Source organism: Petaurus breviceps, unplaced genomic scaffold (genome assembly GCF_028583685.1).
Source record: "Petaurus breviceps papuanus isolate PSGF00001 unplaced genomic scaffold, PetGlider_PUasm1.0 185, whole genome shotgun sequence".
In the NCBI taxonomy this organism is placed as follows: domain Eukaryota; kingdom Metazoa; phylum Chordata; class Mammalia; order Diprotodontia; family Petauridae; genus Petaurus; species Petaurus breviceps.
The window spans coordinates 25,902,427-25,921,137 of record NW_027185797.1 but is presented as its reverse complement, the minus strand read 5'-3'; the positions used below and the strand labels follow the sequence as shown (position 1 = coordinate 25,921,137).

Sequence of the window (18,711 nt, the reverse complement as noted above, 5' to 3'; positions counted from 1 at the left end):
CAGATTTAACAGGACATGAAGAATAAGGAATGCTAGGGTCTTTCTTTAGTTAGCAGAGATGGGAATGGGAATGTATGATTTACTAAACACCTACTGTTATGGGGGCACCTACGTTTTTTGGGGGGAAACAAGATATACATAGAAGATGAAATACAAAATGGATATGCATGGTCACTTTTGGAAGGGAGGGCCTGGCTTGTTAATAACCAGAGGACAGATAGAATGCAGCCTCTGTGCACGGAAGGAAGGCTTCATGGGCTGTGTCCATGGCCCCAGCCCCGGCACGGTGCCTGGCACCAAGCAGGCCTCAGTAAGTGCCATGGGGTGGGTGGTAGGTGAGCCTCAAAGCACCGTAGAGACGCTTCTTGTTATGACCCGGCTAGAATGCTCATTTCTTCCTCCTCTCTCTGTTACCCACACACTCAGCTTTAGTGACATTGAACTCCTGGAAGACAGCGGCATCCCCACCGAAGCCTTCCTGGAGTCGTGCTATGCCATAGTTCCGGTTTTAGGTAAGACGGGCAAATCGGCCTCTTGTTTCTTGGCCAAGCATCTGGGTGAGGCCTCTGCCCAGGGACCCCCTGGCAGTGAGAGATGACTGCTCCCTGGCCACTGAGTCACCTCATACCCCCTGCAGAGTCCGGTCACCAGGCCCTTCCTTTGGCAGCAGCTGCTCTGCTGAAAAAGTGGCTTCTCCATGAAGAAGTAAAGCAACAATCTCCCAACTGAGGCCTGAGGCCTGCCATCTGGTGGGAAGCTAGAGAGAGAGATGGAGCCCTCAGAGAGGGCCCCAGGGCTAGCGTGGAGGGGACACAGAGAGCTTGGAGGTGGTTCCATTTGGTTTTTGTTTAATTTTTGAGCCTGAAACAGAGAAACAAAACTGCAGCCAAGATAAGAGTTTGTTAGTTTGATGGAACTTTGGTGAATCTCACATTAATAGGAGTGTGCCATCCACCTCTGGAGCTCACAGGCCTCCGTGGCATCTGATCTCCCTTTTCCCATAAGGGCCCCATAGAGCTGGGGTTCACAGGCCCCTTGGACAGATAGATCAGTGTTCATTGGGAGGGAAGCACTTTCCTCTGTAATCGCAGACATTCTTCTGAGAAGGGTCCATCAGCTTTGTGAGGCTGCCAAAGGGAAGGGAGAAGAAAGTGCCAGGCAGTGTGCCCTCGCTGTGGGGGCCAATGGAGGATGGACGGGAGCGGGGAGAGACCTGAGGCTGGCACATCCCTGGCAGCTATTGCAGTGTCCTGGTGGGAGGCAGGGGGAGTGTCAGGACAGAAGGGGGTACATTCGGGAGAGGCACTGAGGCGAAATACTCCAGGAAGGCTTCTTATTGGCTGTGAAGTCAGGGCCTGAGTTTAAAGGCCCCATCTGATACCTCCCTATGTAACCCTGGGCAAGGCACTGCTGCTCTCTGGTCCTCAGTGTTCTCATCTGTAAAATGGGGGTGTTGGACTAGGTGACCTCCGAGATACCCCCTATCTATAAATCTGTGATCCTGTCACAAGTCTGAACTCCAAACCCCCAATCTTCCTCACCTTCTGTTATGTTTACCTGTATACGTCACGTCATCCTCGTCCTTCCCCCTTCCTTTCTGTCCGCTGCGGTAAGATCACATCTTCATCTCTGTCTCCAGAGCCTCACACGGGGCCTTCTACAAACCACAGATTTGGTGGGCATTTATGATTTGTTCATAGTAGGTGCTCAATGAGTGCTCGTTGAACTGTGACAAGTGTGCCAGGGCCTTCCCTCCTGTTTCTTGGGTGTCTCATGGATGTTGGGGTGGCACCTGGACCATCCGCCTGGTGCCTCTTCTTCTCAATATTTGACCTGCCCAAAGGAAATAAGAATGAAAGGGTATGCAGTTCTTAAGGGGAAATTATTCATTTATTTAACCAGCACTTATTAAGTACCTACTGCATGCCCAACAATGTTTTAGGCCCTAGTGATACAAAGACAAAACAGGAAAGAGGTCTCTGGCCTCAAAGACCTTACATTCTATCACGTGGAGAAGGAGGCAGCTTAGAGATAGACACATAAATTAGTACAAAGACGTACAAAGCACGAGGGGTAGGAGATGCATTAACAGCACCTTGGGACATCCCCTTCTCGTTGCATTTTTGCTAATCTTCCTTGATGCGGATTTGAAATCCATCTTCCAAGTGACTTCCCTGATGTTTAAAGGAAGGCTACCTTGATGAGAAAGTCTGCACAGAGGGTCCTAGAAGCCCTCTCTGCTTTTTCAAGTTCAGTCCTTTTGATCCCACCAAGAAACTGACTTCAGAACAATGTAATTAGTTGGGGAAGGTCCCAGTATCCTAGATCTAGGGCTAGAAGGCCAGCCGGTCCAGGCCCCTCATTTTCAGGTGAAGAAACTGAGGCCTGAGGAGATGAGGTAGATTGCCTGAGGTCACCTGGCAGCATCAGCTTCAGGACCTGTTCTTCTAGTATTCTTTCCCCTTTACCTCCCTGCCTCCTTCAGAATCAGTAGCCAGTCAGACAGTGGAATGTCAGCCCCTTGAGGGCAGGACTCTATGTGTCTGTGCATCCCCAGCCGCCTTGTTGAGCTGAGGTGGCTGAAAATGCCCTAATTCAAAAGAAAGAAAGAAAATAACACATTTCCCATTTCTCCTTCTAGATAAACTTGGCCCAACAGTCTTTGCTCCTGTTAAAATGGACCTTGTTGGAAATATTAAGGTGAGCATTATTGTCCCTCAACAGCTGTTCAGGGAACCCGAGGGCCAGGTGCTCTGACTCTGGCGGAGTCACTGACCAGCTGTGTGATGCCGGGAAGATGGCCTGCCCTCTCTGGGCTTCACATCCCTCATCTTGAAGAGTGGGACCAGAGGGCCCCACATGTTTCCTTCCTGTTTGAACATTTGTGATCATGATTAAAAAGTAAATAAATTCACAAGTGTGCTTTGGTACCTAAAAAAATAAGGATATTACAAAAAAAGAAAGAAAGTAAGGATATGTCTCTACTGAAGGGGTGGGAAAGTGTGTGCATTTCGGGTCTGCGCGCCGTATGCTCCCATGCAGTGGGTGTTCAGCAGCTAAGCCCTCCTTTGAGCTTGATGTGAAGGGCGATTGCTGCTTGCCCATGGGCCTTTCTTGCCTGTTTGTCGTTTTTTCTCCAACATGTCATCTCTGGCCTCCATACTTTTGCACAAGCTGTGCCTGACACCTGGAGTGCACTCCTTCTGCCTTCTCTAACCCTTAGATTCCTTTAAGGCTCTGCTCAGGGGCTACCTTCTCAGCAGCATTTCTTCTTCCCCTCGTTAAGAATGATCTTTCCCTTTTAAAATTGCTTTGTGTTTACTGACATACATGTGAAGCCGCTTGAGGGCAAGAGCCTTTTAAAACTTTTGGTCTTTGTGTCTCCAGCACAATGTCTGGTGCCTGACAGGTCTTTAATTGACCCAGATCTGTAATCTTGTCATCCCAACTGACCCTCTGCCCCCATTTGACAGAGCAGGAAACTGAGTCCTGGAGCAGAGAAATGTCTTGCCCCAAACGCCTCTTGCCAGTGAGTGTATTGAGTCCAGTCCCCCAGGGCAGGGCAGGGGCTGTCTTTTAGCCACAGTGCTTGGCACACAGAAGGCACTGAATGTACATGTATGGCATTGCGCTGAATACATCACGCCTGGAGTTTTTCCCTTTCACATCTAGAAGTGAATCCATGAGATTCTACTCCAGGCCCCAGGGCTGCTGCCCAGTTAGTGTCTACACAGCAAGTTAGGGAATTATCCCTCAGGGAGCACAGAGACCCAGGCCCTCCAATGGCTTCTTCCATTAACCAGCTGTGTGACCTTGAGTAAGGTCCTGGACCTTTCTGGGCTTCAGCCTCCTCACCTGACTCCAGGTCTGATGCTCTGAAGGAGCCTTACCCCTCTGGGCTGGGGAATGTGGCTTCCTTTGCCACCCCCACCCTCCTCCCCTGGTGCTGGGGAAGGAGGCCTTATAAATGCAAATTGTAGCCCACGCTGAGTCCCAGCCTTGCTCTGGAGCCCTGGGGGGCAGGAAGGCCATTTCTTAGAAGTAAAGGCCGTGCTTCCTGTCTCTCAGGGCAGCTGTGAGAGATCTCAGCAAAGAGAACCTCAACAGCCCAGCTAAGCAGAAGGAAGTCATAGGGTCCTAGACCCTGGGCCAGAAGAGCCCCCTTCTTTACATAGAAGGCTGGGTGGTTTCCCCAAGGTCACACACTTTACATCATTTTAAGCCTGGTTTAAACTTTAGCCTGATCATCCTCAGCTGTTAGAGCGAGAAGGGAAATCCTCGAATCCAGACCCTTATTTTAAGGGTAAGGGGAGTGAAACTGGGGGAGGGGAGGCTTCCCAAGGTCATACAGACATTAACATCAAAGGCAGGATTTGGACCCAGATACTCCTACTCCCTCCTGTACCACGGTGCCCAGCCCGGCCTCATTTCTACAGGTGAGGGAGCCCAGGTCCATCAGGGTTGGGATTTTTTGAGGCCAGATGGACAGAAAGGAGGGCCAAGACTTGAACCCAGGTCCCTGGGGATTGTCCATGCTGCTTCCCCTGGCTTTCATTTCTTGGCAGCCTCTTTGCTGCTTCCTCTTGGGCCCCAGACGTTTGACTTGGGTTCCATCAGGGATGTGCCCCCCTCTCTTTTCCTGCAGAAAGTTAATCAGAAATACATCACCAACAAGGACGAGTTTACCACACTGCAGAAGATCGTGCTGCACGAAGTGAGTGCAGACGTGGCTCAGGTCAGGAACTCAGCCACGGAGGCCCTCCTGTGGCTGAAGAGGTAAGGAGAGGCCTCTGGACAGCCCTGCCCTGCTCTGCCCTTGAACTGCCCCAGGAAGAAGCAGATAGGGTGCTTCGCCTTCAAGGCCTTGCGAAGGCCATAGGACCCTTTGGGACACAGCATCCTTTATCTGTGAAATCAGGGGGTTGGGCTCATCCCAGAACCCCAGAGTTGGAAGGGACCTCTGAGTGTACCCCATACCTGAGGATGAGCTCCCCAGCCAATGGTCATCCAGCCTAGGCTGGCACTCCCAAGGCCACCCATCCCTCTCTGGGATCACTTGCTGGGAGACATTTCCTCCCAGCAAGCCTCAGTTTGATTCCTTTCCTGGAGCCAGACAGGACCAGAGAATCCCAAAGGCCCCTCCTCACCCTCACAGCCTTTGACCATCGAATGCTCTGTTCTCATGTTTTATTTCTACCACAGAGGCCTGAAGTTTCTGAAGGGTTTCTTGACAGAAGTGAAGAATGGAGAAAAGGACATCCAGACAGCCCTGAGTAAGTCGGCACTGCTTTGTTTTTATTTCTTTTTAATCATTATCATTAATCACAAGATGATAGTTGGTGGAAGGGAGTCTGTGTTTCCAGACCGGGTTGTCTGTCATTCATTGGCTTTCACAAGATAAGAATCATTAGATCCATGGTCTTAGGTAGGGGTCATCTGGAGCTTTCCCCTCCCTTGCAGTTTGGGGGACCCTTCCTTCCTCCTTCCTCACTTTGTTTGTGTGACTTCTCAGGAGGCAGCCACATTCGTATTTTTAACTTAATTCTGAGGCTGGACCTCTAAAAGCCCTCGCCCCCAGCCCGTGCTGAAATGGCCTGCCATCAGTTAGCTTTTACATTGGCTATCTCGCATCCCTGGCTTCTCATCGTTGTTAGGGACATTTGTTTAATGACCACAGGTCCCCATATCTGCATGATACAGTACAATCAGGAAGGCAGATTAAAAGAGCTGATAACTAGCTGCCTTTTTGTGGCCACGGAGATGGGAAGGATGGTGGGGGAGAGTGCGCTGGCCTTGCTTCCCTCCCCTGCACTAGCCGGCCTCCGAGGCCCTCACCTCCAGGAGGTTCTGGGGGATGGAAGGGCAGGGATCAAGAAGCCAATGAGAGATGGCCCTGTCACCTTTGGGGGCTTTTGTCCGGGATGGTGAATGAATCTCTCTGGTGCTGTTCCACTCTGGGCTTCACAGAGAGAATCAAGGAGACTGGGGCCTTCAAAGAGCCTAGGCCAAGAACTGCCTGAGGACGACCCTGGATTTGGGGGCAGGTCATGTTTTTGTCTTGTTTTGAGGAGCAAAAGAGCTCATTTCTGCTTTTCTTTTTTGTTGTTTTTTTTTTTCTTTTTGGAGGAGGGATGGCAGGGCAATTGGGGTTAAGTGACTTATCCAAGGTCACAAGGCTAGTAAGTGTTAAGTGTCTGAGGCCAGATTTGAATTCAGGTCCTCCTGACTCCAGGGCTAATGCTCTATTCACTGTGCCACCTAGCCGCCCCAATTTCTGCTTTTCTGATCCAGGTGGTGGGATGCCCTAGAAAAGTCCTGCACAGTCTCCTTTCTCTTCAGGTCACGTGTCCCCAGTTCCTTCAGCCATGACTAATGCTTGAACCCCTTTACCATGCTGATCGCCCTTCTTCGACTGTTCTCCAGCTTATTGATGTTTTTGCTGAAATGTGAAGCTGGCAGGGGCTCCAACCCTCCAGATGCACCCTGACCAGGGGCTGTCACTTCCTTAGTCCTGGAAACACCACCTCCTTCCATTCAGTCTGCAGAGATCAGAATTGAAGTCTTTGTGTCCAGAGAGTGACCACCCACAATTCTGGGGCTCAAGGCACATCCCCTGCTGTGAAGAGGCCTCACCAATGCCCCCTGCTTGCCATTAAGGAGACCACATTTTTTGGCCCAGATAGAAATTAGTGAACAGCAGCATGTTGTAGTGGAGGGAGCAGAAGGCAGGTCAGAAGGAGACACAGACGGTCAGGACAGCTTTGAAAGTTCCACGTTGAATTTGTTCTGCGCATGAAAAGCAAGATCTTCAGAAGAAGATTCACAGTTCTATGTATAAAACTATCTTTTAATTCTACAATATATATGGAAATAATGATTTTATTTGGTGTTAGGTTCAAAATATACATTTTTTAAAAATCATGCCAAGTGAGAGGAGAGATGAGATCCGTTGGCATTTTCCTGCATAAGTCTCCTAAACGTCACCTACTTTTGAACCTTGCCCAATCGTCTGGAAAGCCCAGGCTCGCATCCCTCCCTCTTTGTGGGGAGATCATTCCCTGCACCAGGCTGGGGGTCAGACCTGGCTTTTAGCTGGGGTCTGCCTGACCCTGAGTGAGCCCCCTCTTGGGGCCTCGTCAACTTTGCAGGGAAAATGAGGGGAAACCGCAGGGTCTCCTGGTCTCTTTCAGCCTTCACACTGAGTTTGTTAGAGGGCAGAAACCCTGCAAGAATCAGAAAGGAACCGTCCTCTTGCTGGGATTTTTAATCCTTTTGGAGGGTCATGAATCTGGCAACGTCAAGTGAAGGCCAGGGCCCCCTCTCGGAAGGGTGCTTCTGAGTACAGAGGCTTGTGCAGGAAATACAGCTCTCAGAATGTGGTAAAAACAAGCCCACGGTCCCCAGGTGAAGAACCCCCACCTTGACTCATGTGTCTCAGGCCAGACACACTTCTGCTTACAGACACGCATCCGGTCACAAATACAGGGTATTTGTCGTTTGATGTCGTCGCCCCCATTCAACTGTGAGGTCCCTGAAATCAAGGATGGTTTGGGAGATACAGAGTAAGCAGCTAAAGAAATGCCCAGTGATCGATTGATTGATTGATGGTACATATGGCAGCAAGCTTGAATATGCCAGAAGTCGTTTCCAGGAATCCAGAAAGGGCCTTCCGGACTGAGGAAAGATGAGAGCCCCTGGCCACGCCTGGCCAGCTGCTGTGGTTCATGCTGGGCATCGCAAGGCCGCCCCCCTCACGTTTTCAGATCTGGGCCTGCCTTTCACAGTCTAAACATTTCTACCCTCCCTCATTCTTGTCTGTCAGACACTGGCAGTGCTCTTTGTAAAGTGCTTAGAGGTGCCTAATAAATGCATCTTCCCTCCCCTTATTCCCTCACTGTGTGCCAGGCGCTGGGCATCATACTAGGGAGCCAAAAATAAGGAGAAGGCAGACCCCGTCCTCCAGGAGAACTAATCCATGTTTAAAAAAGAAAAGTTCGGTCCTTCGGGGAAAGTGAACGCCTTGGCTGTGGCTGACAGCGTATGCCTCACTCTGTACCAGGAGCCCACCGCCTGTCAGTGGAGAGGAGCAAGGCCTGTTTCACGGTCAGGCCTATGAAGTTACTCATCAGAGCCCTGCTGTCTGTCATCATTTTTACCTTGAGAAATAAGTCATGGGCATAAATATTGGTGACTTTTGTTGTTATCTGTTTGCAGTGTGGTTTGCAGACTGTGAAAGGCAGGCCCAGATCTGAAAACGTGAGGGGGGCGGCCTTGGGATGCCCAGCATGAACCACAGCATGGGGAGGCTGATGGCCCGAGGGGCTCTCATCCTACCTCAGTCCGGAAGGCCCTTTCTGGATTCCTGGAAACAACTTCAGGCATATTCGAGCTTGCTGCCATATGTACCATCAATCAATCAATCGATTTTTGTATTTCATAGAATTTGGGTTTTTCTTGAGACCTCGTCCCCTGCACCCACCGCATCTGCTTTCCTTGTTTTTCTGCTCTGATCTGCTGTGGTTTGTTTAGCCAGGTCTTTGTCCCGCTCTGTGGGCCCTCCTGGCACTCATCCTTTGGTGTGGACGTCCCCAGACGCAGCAGGCATCGCTTTTCCCTGTGGGCTTTTGATTCTTCACATATAAGAAAACACTGGTTTTGTTTCTATGCTCCCATGTGCACACACATGCGTGTAGAACAGTCATTCCTCAGGGGAGAGTTTCTCACAGAGATCTTTGTGTTTCTTTTTTGAAGACAATGCCTACGGCAAGACGTTGCGGCAGCACCATGGATGGGTGGTTCGGGGTGTCTTTGCGGTAAGTGGTCATTTCAGTGTCTGCAGTGAGCGCCCTGAAAGCACCAGGCTCGCCAGGCAGGATCCGTCAGAGGTCTGGCTGGTTGCCCCTGACCACACCCCCTCTGTGTCTCAGTCGGGGGTCCTAGACTGAGACCATCAGGCCCAAACCTCTCGTTTTTCAGATGAGGAAACTGAGCCCTGGGGAGGGGAAACACAGTGCCCAGATCAGGTCTCTAAATGTTCACCTAACTCTAAAATCCTACGATCTGGTCATTTCCCCAAATTGCAGTGGAAAGGGGGAGTCAGAAGACCCAGGTCAAAATCTCAGCTCAAATCTGTGTGACTTTGGACAAGTCATTTAACCTCCAGGCAACTTTTTTTTTGGTGGGGGGCCCTGGGTGTCTCCATTTCCCCTAGGTATGGGCCAGATCCTGTGGCTGGTCACATGGGAGCTCCCCTCACATCCCCATCACTGTACTGGTATCTGCCACACTCAGCATCACTCTGGGCCTCAGTCTCCCCATCTGTACAATGGCCTCTGAAGTCCCTTTTAGCTCCAGAAGAGTGGTCCTCTCCTGACGCCACTCAGCCTCCCTGGCCTCAGGCTCCTCCTCTGTAAGATGGCCGGTCCATGTCCACACTGTCCTGAGCCCTCTTTAAGAATGCCCAACCCTTGACACCCTGTGGCCTGGAGGCCTTTCCTCTGGGCTCCAGCCTTGCCTTCTGCCTCCTCTTTGGCTGGCTGGCCCATCTCGGTTGAAAAGAAGGGGCAGGGGAGGGAGGAGCCCCGAGGCGGCTGGCCATCTTCCTGGACTTTTCCCAGCGGCCACCATGCTGATAGAGAGCTGAGACAGGACCATTCACTGGAGCCAAAGATGGCGGCCGCTTCCTGGCGACTCCATCTCCTGCCTGGCGGGTGGTGACCTCATGGCTCCTTTAGCGTGTAAGCTTTCGTTACTAACGGGTGAATCATTCAAGCACTGTAAGCAGCCTTAGTGGAGAAGAGGCCACGGGGAAGCCAAAGGCATGAGGGCCCCAGGGCAATGGACTTGGGGCCAGAAAGACCTGCGTTCAAATCCTGCCTTTGACACTTAATGGCTGTGTGACCTTCACCTGCCTGGGTTCCTAATCTTTAAAATGAAGGCCCTGGACTCCATGGTCTTGATGGGCTGTCCAGCCTAAGTCTACAATCCTATGAATGCTAAGAAAACCACTTTTGTAATTATCTCTGGTGATTATCGCCGATACATAGAACACTTTAACATCACCTTGTATTCTTAAATTACTGGTTCAGTTCTAATTAAGGACTTTGTAAGATGTGAGACAGCCAGGGGATTGAGCTCCATGCTTGGAATTCAGAAGACCTGAATTCGATTCCTGCCTAGGCCTCTCTGTGAGCTGGACTCAGTGGTTTCCTGGGTCCCTTTCCACTTTAAATCTCTGGCCCTCTGAGGGTTATGTCATTTGAAGCCCACAAATAGCCCTGAAGGCACCCTGGCTGCATGGCAAGAGCTCTGGTTTAGAGTCAGGACCTGTGTTCGAATCCTGTCTTGGACATTACCTGTGTGATGTTGGATGAACACACTCACCTCTGCCTTCAAGTTCCTCCTCTTTGAATGGACTAGACCCAAGGTCCTGTGTGTCCTGGACCCCTTAGGTGGTCATCTGCTGGAACCTATGGACCCCATCTCAGAATCATGTTTCTAAAAGCATAAAATACACAGGATTACATAGGAAACCAAGTCCATGGAAATCAAGGTATAATCTTTCCGGGCCAATTTCACAGACTCCCCTAAAATTGATACACCTGCCCCTTGGGGGCCAGGGCCTTCTGGCTCCAAATGCCTGGGCTGCAGGTACTGCCGGAATTCTTATCATTCCCATGCTGCAGAAAAGAAAGCAGGCCCAGAGCTGTTAAAGGCAGAATGGCCACACAGGTGGGAAGGCCCGTGCCGTGGCACAGTGAGAGGACAGTGGTGTTTGGCAGCTTCCTGACTATGTGACCCTGGATAAGCCTCCTTCCTGTTCTGGGCCTCAGTTTACTCATGTGTGAAAGGAGAGGGCTGGACTGTGTAACAGCTACAGTTCTTTGCAGTCCTAATCTGTGCCATCACTGGTGACCGTCCCTACGGGGAAGGGACCTCCCAATCCCAGTATTCCCAGCCACGTCGTGGTGAGGGGGCAGGACTTTAGAGATCTCAGAATCACATAAATTGAAAGCTAGAAGGGCCCCCAGCAGCTGCCAGTCCAGTCTTTAGATGCCAGAAAAATGGTGAAATCCAGGAGTCTTAACCTGGGGTTTTTTCCTCTATCTTCTGATAACTGTATTTCAATATAACTGGTTTCCTTTGTAATCTGATGTATTTTATTTTGTGTATTTAAAAGCCTAATTGTGAGGAGAGGCCCCTGGGCTTCCCCAGACTCACCCGGTGGCACCAAAAAAAGCTGAGAACTCTTGGTTTTCATGGGATTCTCAAGTCTTCTTCCCCAGAATGCAAAGTGAGAGCAAAGAGGATAAAGGGGCCTGGAGGAGGGGTGTAGAGTCTCTCATCCTGGCTTTCTGCCCCATGTGAATTCTCAGATCCCTGATTTTCCCTTCCTAAACTCAGAATATGGTTTTATGCATCAGAAAAGAGGAGAGGAAATAATTGTCCAGCACAGTATGTGTCTGTGTGTTTCTAAGGGAGTACACGTGTTCATGTTCCTTTATCTTCCAGCTAGCGCTAAGGGCAGCTCCCTCCTATGAAGATTTCGTGGCAGCGCTGACCATTAGGGAAGGGGACCATCACAAAGAGGCCTTCAGCCTTGGGATGCAGAGGGACCTGAACCTCTACCTGCCGGCTATGGAGAAGCAGCTGGACGTCCTGGACAGCCTGTACGAAGCCCACGGTCTGGAGTCCGATGAAGTGGTCTGACTGCCATGGACCAGTGCCTCCTCACAACTTCAGGGAATGATGCAGGATCCGATCTTGGCTTTCCAAGGCTCGTTTCCATCAGCCTCCTCCTTCCTTCCCCCTCCCTCCCCGCTGCCTAATCCTGGGACAGTGGGGGGCAGGCAGAGCCCCCACCCTTCTATGTCACAGCTCCTGGTGCCCACGCGTCTGTGTGTGTGTAAGGACCCAGATGCTATGTCCTGGTTCTGGGGGCCCGTCAGGCACCAGGTTGTCCAGGGGACCCCTGTGTATGCTCTGACTGACCCACACAAGTCCAGGGGGTTGGCCTCGCTGTCCTCTCAGAGGCCAAACTGGACTGAGTTCTTTGACAAGGATTAGTGTCTTTTGGGGACGTTTGCACCTCTCCCAGACTTCAGCCGACAATGCTTTTGGGATGCTTGGAAACAGATGCTAACTGAGGCGCTAGCCCCCTTTGTTCATTTCTCCTATTTGACCTTTTCTGTGGACACTCCCTTGGCTGCTGCCCAGAACATTCTCCACGTGTCTGGGGGCTGCGACCCCTGGAAGACAGCCCCTTCCTCCCAAGATCACCAAACCAAATGGTCCTGGCCAAGGGATGGTCAGAAGGACACAGGAGTAACCTCTGTGGTCGTCACAGCTCACCTTTCTGTAGCACTCTCTCATGACACAGGGCTTCCCCAGCATTCTGTCCTGGAGTAATGTAGGTGCCATATCCATTTACAGTGGGAGAGACTGAGGCAGAGGGAGGGAGGCAATGCTTGGAATGCGGTCTGCCAGACTCCCAGACTAGGGTGCTAGCCTCCTTGAGAACCTGGAAGCCTTTGCTTTCACCCCAGTGGGAAAGAGAGTTGGCCCAGGAGCTTGTTCCAGTGGGCAGCCTAACCCCTTCCAAGAGTAGCCTCCATTGGGGGAAGCACCTCTTCACGTGACCGTCGGCCCAGAAGAACACGGGGCCTGCCTCTGTGCAGCGTCAGAAGGGCATCCCAAGGGTCAGCAAGCTGAGGCCTTCCCTCTGTCCCAGGGTAATTACCGAGCAGATGTGCCCCCCAGTCCATGCAGAGGCAGCTTGGGGACAGTGACCTCGCAGCTAGCAGGACAGACCTCCCCGGGAAACACAAGCCTCCCCTGAGACACAGGCAGCGCCCTCCTTTTCTCCGAACGCTTCCTGCAGAAGGATAGTATTCCCTTCAGGGCTGGTGGGTGAGGTTTCCTAAACAAACAAGCATGAGTTTAGTTGAAAGGACCTTGGGTCCTGTTCCTGGTAAACACTAAGAGAAGCCGCAGACTTTAAGGGTAACAGAGACAACAGTCACCAGAACGCTCCTTGTTTTGTGTTGGAGGGATCTGGTTCATCAGCTGCGGACCCGAGAGCAGCCCTGCCTGGTGGGAGGCAGATAGGCCAGAAGGGCTGGCAGAGGCAAGAATTGGGGCTTCTCCTTTTCTGAATCTGGAGGCTTGTTTTGTGCAATAGGAAAAGCTGAAGGAGACGGGGCCATTTTCTGCAGACATCCTGATGTCAGCCCATTCTCATTCCCAAATGAGACTGTCTGTTCCCACTCTGCTGGTGCAAGGGGGGCTGAGCCTGGGGATGGGCTCTTTGTGGACACTTTGTGCAAGCTGCCTTCGAGCACCTGACCATTCTCTGAGTGGAGGGCTTTGAGGTAAGCACTGGGGACCATGAGTTGAGCCTACCAGGGTGTGAGTATAGTCCTGTTCCCTTGCTGGGTCTCATTTGTATTCTCTATATAATGGGGGAGATGTGCCCCCCTCCCCTCCCCACAGAGGCAACATGGCATGGTACGTGTGCAGAGATGTTCAGGGCTCCAAAGGCCTTGGCTCTGCCACTCACCGGCTGTGTGACCCTGAGCCAGTCACTTCACCACTGAGTATCCCAGTTTGCTTATATGTAAAGGGAGAGGGCTCCAAACCTGTGATCTGTTTTCCTCACCAGCATGAAGGAGAGTTGACTGAGGCTCAGGACTCCCTGGACAGAAATCATCTTCACAAACACCCCAAATTCTGTCTAACTTCAGCTGAAGAAAGGCCTGACTCTCTTCTATATTAATATATATATATATGTATGTGTGTATACATACATACATACATATATATATAGGAGTCCTTAAATTTCATTATTGAATTCTCAGTTTTAGTTGAGGAGAATTGACTTTCTATAATTGCTTATCATGGCTACCTTAGAGAGTGAGAGAGAAAAGTCACTAACCAGAGGAGAGGAGCTAAATCTGCTGATTCTCCCTCTCCTTGTACCACCAGACTTGTTGGGCCTCTGACCAAGCCTCAGCTTCCCAGACTGCCTTGCACTAGTTTACATGATTCATTAAGTCCTGTGATTCATTTTTTCACAAACATTCAGTAGATGCATTCAGGTTAGTGTAGCCATCTTCTTGGACCTGGCTTATATTTTCTTATTTTAAGAGTGTCAGTTTAAGAGAGCAATGACCAATGACTATCATTCCACCATCTTGACAATCATGGGACCTGGCTCTCCACCATTTTGGGGCAGGGATACCTTTGTTTCATCAGAACTACTGTTCCTCAAAACATTTCAAGAAATATTCAAAGTCTTTAGCACCTGCATCCAATTCTTATGTTCTCAGTAGTCCTTGAAGGATGGAATTTATTATTGGAAATAGCCAGGAGTCATTCAGAGCTATATTTGGTAAATAAGTTAGATTTCCTGGGTAAATACCATTGGTAGTAAGATTCAAGGGATGATGAGAAAATTAAAACTCTTTTTCTCACATCATTTGCCAGCTCTCTCCCAAGGGATTTCCAAAAATCAAAGGAACCGCTTGCGACCTCCCCTGGTCCATAGATGTAACTCTGAAGGGTGTGCGCATGACAGAATCCTGTGAATATGGTCATGGTCACATTCCTATTAAGTGGGAGCTCCTGGAAAGATTATTAGCCTTCACTCCCATTAATGGAATGCATTAGCCCAAGAGAATGTTCTCAACTACCAGCATTCAATGCAATATCTTCAGTGGTAAAGGGGAAAAACTTAGCACAAAGGGCAAAGACCCGGAATGAGGTTTACCTATGTTAATGGAAGTGAAAAGCAGCTTTAGTCAGAGCTTCCTGGTGAGGGAAAGATTAGACCAAAGCTGAATGGCCGGGAGACAGCAGGTTTTCACAAGATCACAAGCAATGAAGAGAATTGCCTAAAGCATTTGGGAACCTTCAGCTCCTGAGAATGTACATACACCTTATAGTGACTCCCACCACTGGGGGCTCATGGAGAGAAGCCAGCAGCTTCGATAAGCATGGGCTTTCCTAAGCAACAGAGCTGAATTACAGCATCATCATACAAGTCAGTTACCTGGATTTCAATATCTTTCTGAAAGATATCAAAAGTAGTCCCTTTAAATATTATTCCTAAGTTCTTAAAGCCACTTAGAGTTGTTGGGGGGGGGGTGTTTCTCTCCAATATTATTACTTAATTTAAAAATTTAAGCCCAAGTATGAGCTGCAAGGAAACTTCAGAGGTTATCTTGTCCAACTCCCTCCTTTCACAAATAAGGAGATTAGGAACCATTATTGATTGGATTACTATTTAAAATTTAGACTTTTTAGAGACACAGAATTGGTCATAGTTAACTGACATTAACTGTGGCACTGGAAACCTTGGGTTCTCAATTTTTGTGTGTGTCATAGACCCCTTTGGCAGTCTGGCTAAAGCTTATAGACCGCTTCTCAGAGTAATCTTTCTAAATGCATCAAATAAAATATATAGGATTTCCAAGAAAGCCAGTTACGTAAAAATAAAAATGGTACATCTAGGTGTTAAAAAACAAATTCATGCCCCCAGGTTAAGAACCCTTGCTCTAGGTAGACAACGTGGTGCCCTCAGCTTGCAGCCAGCCCATCTATGTGTTGTGTCTGTGCTGAGCGCCGTTGAGATCCCTCTGTAACCCACTAATTGTTCACTCAGGGTTTTTACCTGCTAGTAGTCTCAGTGCATCATTTCCCCTGACCCAGTCACTTCATGGCATTTCAATGTTCCTTCCAGTATGTTGGGGCCCTTTGCTAGTCCATAGCATCCCCTTCTCCCAAGGTGCTGATGACCATCCTCTCAGATGTTCAGCCCGCTGTGCCTGCATAGTGTGTCCTTTTGCATGTTTTAATGGTAACAGTTCTGCGTTGACCTCGTAAGACACTCTGGCGCATTTGATAGACCAATCTGCTACATTTTGAAGCATGCATTAATTTCCTTTCTCCATACGCTTCTCATCCAGACCCTTGGTTTAAAAAGAAGCCAGGTGCCCCACCCCGAAATGGGAGAGTCAAGTTTCCAAACCAGGGCAGTTGCCTTTCTCTTTGAATGCCATCCCTAGAGCTGTTGGCAAATGCCCAGGGATTGAGTTGAAGACTTGCCTCCCTAGTCTAAGCACATTTCATGCTTCTACAGACTTTGCTCAGTATTTGTTGCACTTCACAACGACAAGTTCTACCACGCGTACAAATCCACACAGACCTCTGTGTATACACGTGTTCTGACTCATGTCTCCCAGGGGTTGATGAGGCACAAGATGGTGTCAGAAACTTCCTTGGCTCCTAGAACGCTGATGTGCCAGTTTCCAGGCCAGTTTGATGCATGTTTCCTGTAGCCCACGTGGGAATTTCAGCAGGTGTCATCAGACAGCCCATCTACCTCATTTTGAAATTGGCCACAGACAATATGTGTCGGGAGAAAAATATAGTGCTAAAGTAAAGGTAAACGAGCAAATGGGTGGAGTGGTGTATATAAAGGGGAGGGAGGGAGGACTCGGTAGAATATATGCCAAAGGCTAAAGTGTACATAGTGATATTTCCCTGCATTCGTTTTTTAAATAACTGTTCAGCTTCATGTCTTGTATTTCTCCTCGGCTTCTGCGGTTTCATAGTTGAACTTTTTAGCATCCCAAGCGGTCTCCCATTTGGAGGCAGTCCTGCCTTTCAGAATGTCAAGTAGAACAGAGGATAAACTTAAAAGATGTAACATAAAGTAGTGTGTTAATTTCTCTCCATTAGTCTCTTTTACTGAACTTTGCCTAGAACATAAAAGTTTTGGAGTACTCTGAGTTCGACCAAATAAAAGCTGATTATTTTATTTTTCGTTGTTGTTGTCGTCATGGCTCTGAACAAGTTCATCCATCCTGTATATCAGCTGAGACAAGATGGGTTGGGGTGGGGGACACGGGTTTACTTCTTTTGCAAGAATGTTTGAAAACATCTGTCAGATTTTATATTGTTTAATTACAATAAACTTATTTTTAAAGTATTTAAGTGTTTCTGTCCAATTATGCAACCTCTCTAGTGTATTTCCCTCTGTGAGTTCAGTGAAAATTCACTACCTAACTCAGGTCCCCTCCCCTCTGTGCGACTTAGTTTCCCCATCTATAGAATGGGAGGACAAAGCTGGATGAATTCCCAAGCCCCTGTGTCAGTTGAACTGGTGTTGATGGCAAGGACATATGATGAGTGGGTCAGGGGAGTGGAGAACCTAGTCCAGGGCTTTAAACCACATTAATACGACTGCAGACTGCACAAGGTGCTAGACAGGTACCTGTCTGGGGGGAGGGGGTTTAGATGGGACCACATCAATCCAGAGCTAGCAAGGTCATTAGAGCACATTTAGTACAACTCCTTCATTTTGCAGGTGAGTCACAGCCTTGGGAAAAGTCCTCATTTCAAAGTTGGAGCGCTTCACCATATTTCCCAGTGGACCCACACCATCCATATAACCCATGACAACCCTCAGAGGGTGAAGTCAATTTTTCCCCTCCATATCTGTAATGTTAATGGGATATAAGATTTTCCCTTCCCATTAATAGGCCTCATTAAGGGAAGCTTGCTTGTAAGAAGGCTTTTACACCTTTCACTAATTTCTAAGTGGCACTGAGGAGGGTTGTGATGCCCTCTGGCTCTAAAAAAAAGTGTGTGTGTGTGTGTGTGTGTGTGTGTGTGTATACATGTACACTTTTGCTTTGGGACTCACTCATTGGAAGAGTGTTCTTCTGATTTGACCAGATAAGACTCTGAGTAGCCATTAAGGAGCACCCCTCCCCTTTAAAGAATTTCTCAGACAGAAGCCTTGTCTGTTAGTTTTTATTTTTCTTCTTGTATCCTCTCTGTTTTCTTTGTTTGGATTTTCTCAGAAGTTCAGGGTGCTTTCTTTTCCCCTGAACTAATGAATGTAATTTTAAAAGATTGCTGACCCCTTGAATATCTATCTTTCCTAGTAAAGCAGATCTAAGCTGTGCTAGCAGCCGTCCTAGGGATGCCGGTGTGCTTGCTGCTACAGTGTCATGACTTACTCCCTTGCTGTTCCATCAGGACTAGGGCTTTCTCTCCAAGAGTGTGGCACTACCTAGCAACTCTTCCTTTTTCTCTCTAAAACAACTGGGTCCCTGAAGTATTGAGGAGATAAGAATTTGTCCAAGAAACTACCTCTTCTCCATCCAAGAGACCAAGTATGGGGCTCCATTCTGTCCAGCAGCACCTAGTTTTGCAAAGGTATCTAACCATCGTGGCTGCAAAATTTTCCAGTGTAAAACCAGATGAAAATATAATTGGGAAATATTTAACAAAATAAGCAAAAACACAATGCAACAGATACTATTGATTTGTGGTTTTCTAAGTCAATATGCCACTGCAGGGATTCTGGTTTCTGTTTTATTTTGACACCACTGATTTAGAATATTTGTAAGTACAGCAGGCTCTGCTATTTTTTTCATGCCAAGGTCCAGGAAATCTTGCTGCCCTGTGACTGCCTGTGGCTGTTGCCGCTTTGGGGGCTGACAATGCCTTTTTGCCACTCCATAACTGCCATTCCTGGGGCTGAGTTTGGGAGGATGGGGGAGGGGAAGGATCCATCCCTGAAGTTCAAAGACAGCTCACAAGTCTCTGATCTAGGCTCAGCTCTCTTTGGAGCTTTCCAAAATGGGAAGACTACAGCTGATCCCCCCCTAGGCAGGTGGCTTTGAGCCGTCATTATCTGTG

The 18,711-nt window shown here is 49.0% G+C and overlaps 1 protein-coding gene across 1 annotated transcript in view; it reads left to right on the top strand.

The window, feature by feature from the left end:
• The window catches only part of PLEKHA8 (pleckstrin homology domain containing A8), a 45,678-nt gene extending 28,688 nt beyond the window's left edge, over positions 1 to 16,990 (top strand). Inside the window, exons 9-14 of the mRNA XM_069088630.1 lie at positions 427 to 512; positions 2,642 to 2,700; positions 4,646 to 4,776; positions 5,203 to 5,273; positions 8,752 to 8,813; positions 11,512 to 16,990. Of these exons, the coding sequence (XP_068944731.1) occupies positions 427 to 512; positions 2,642 to 2,700; positions 4,646 to 4,776; positions 5,203 to 5,273; positions 8,752 to 8,813; positions 11,512 to 11,709 (607 nt within the window). The 3' untranslated portion in view covers positions 11,710 to 16,990. The remainder of the gene's footprint in view (positions 1 to 426; positions 513 to 2,641; positions 2,701 to 4,645; positions 4,777 to 5,202; positions 5,274 to 8,751; positions 8,814 to 11,511) is intronic.
• The last annotated feature ends 1,721 nt before the right edge of the window (positions 16,991 to 18,711 follow it).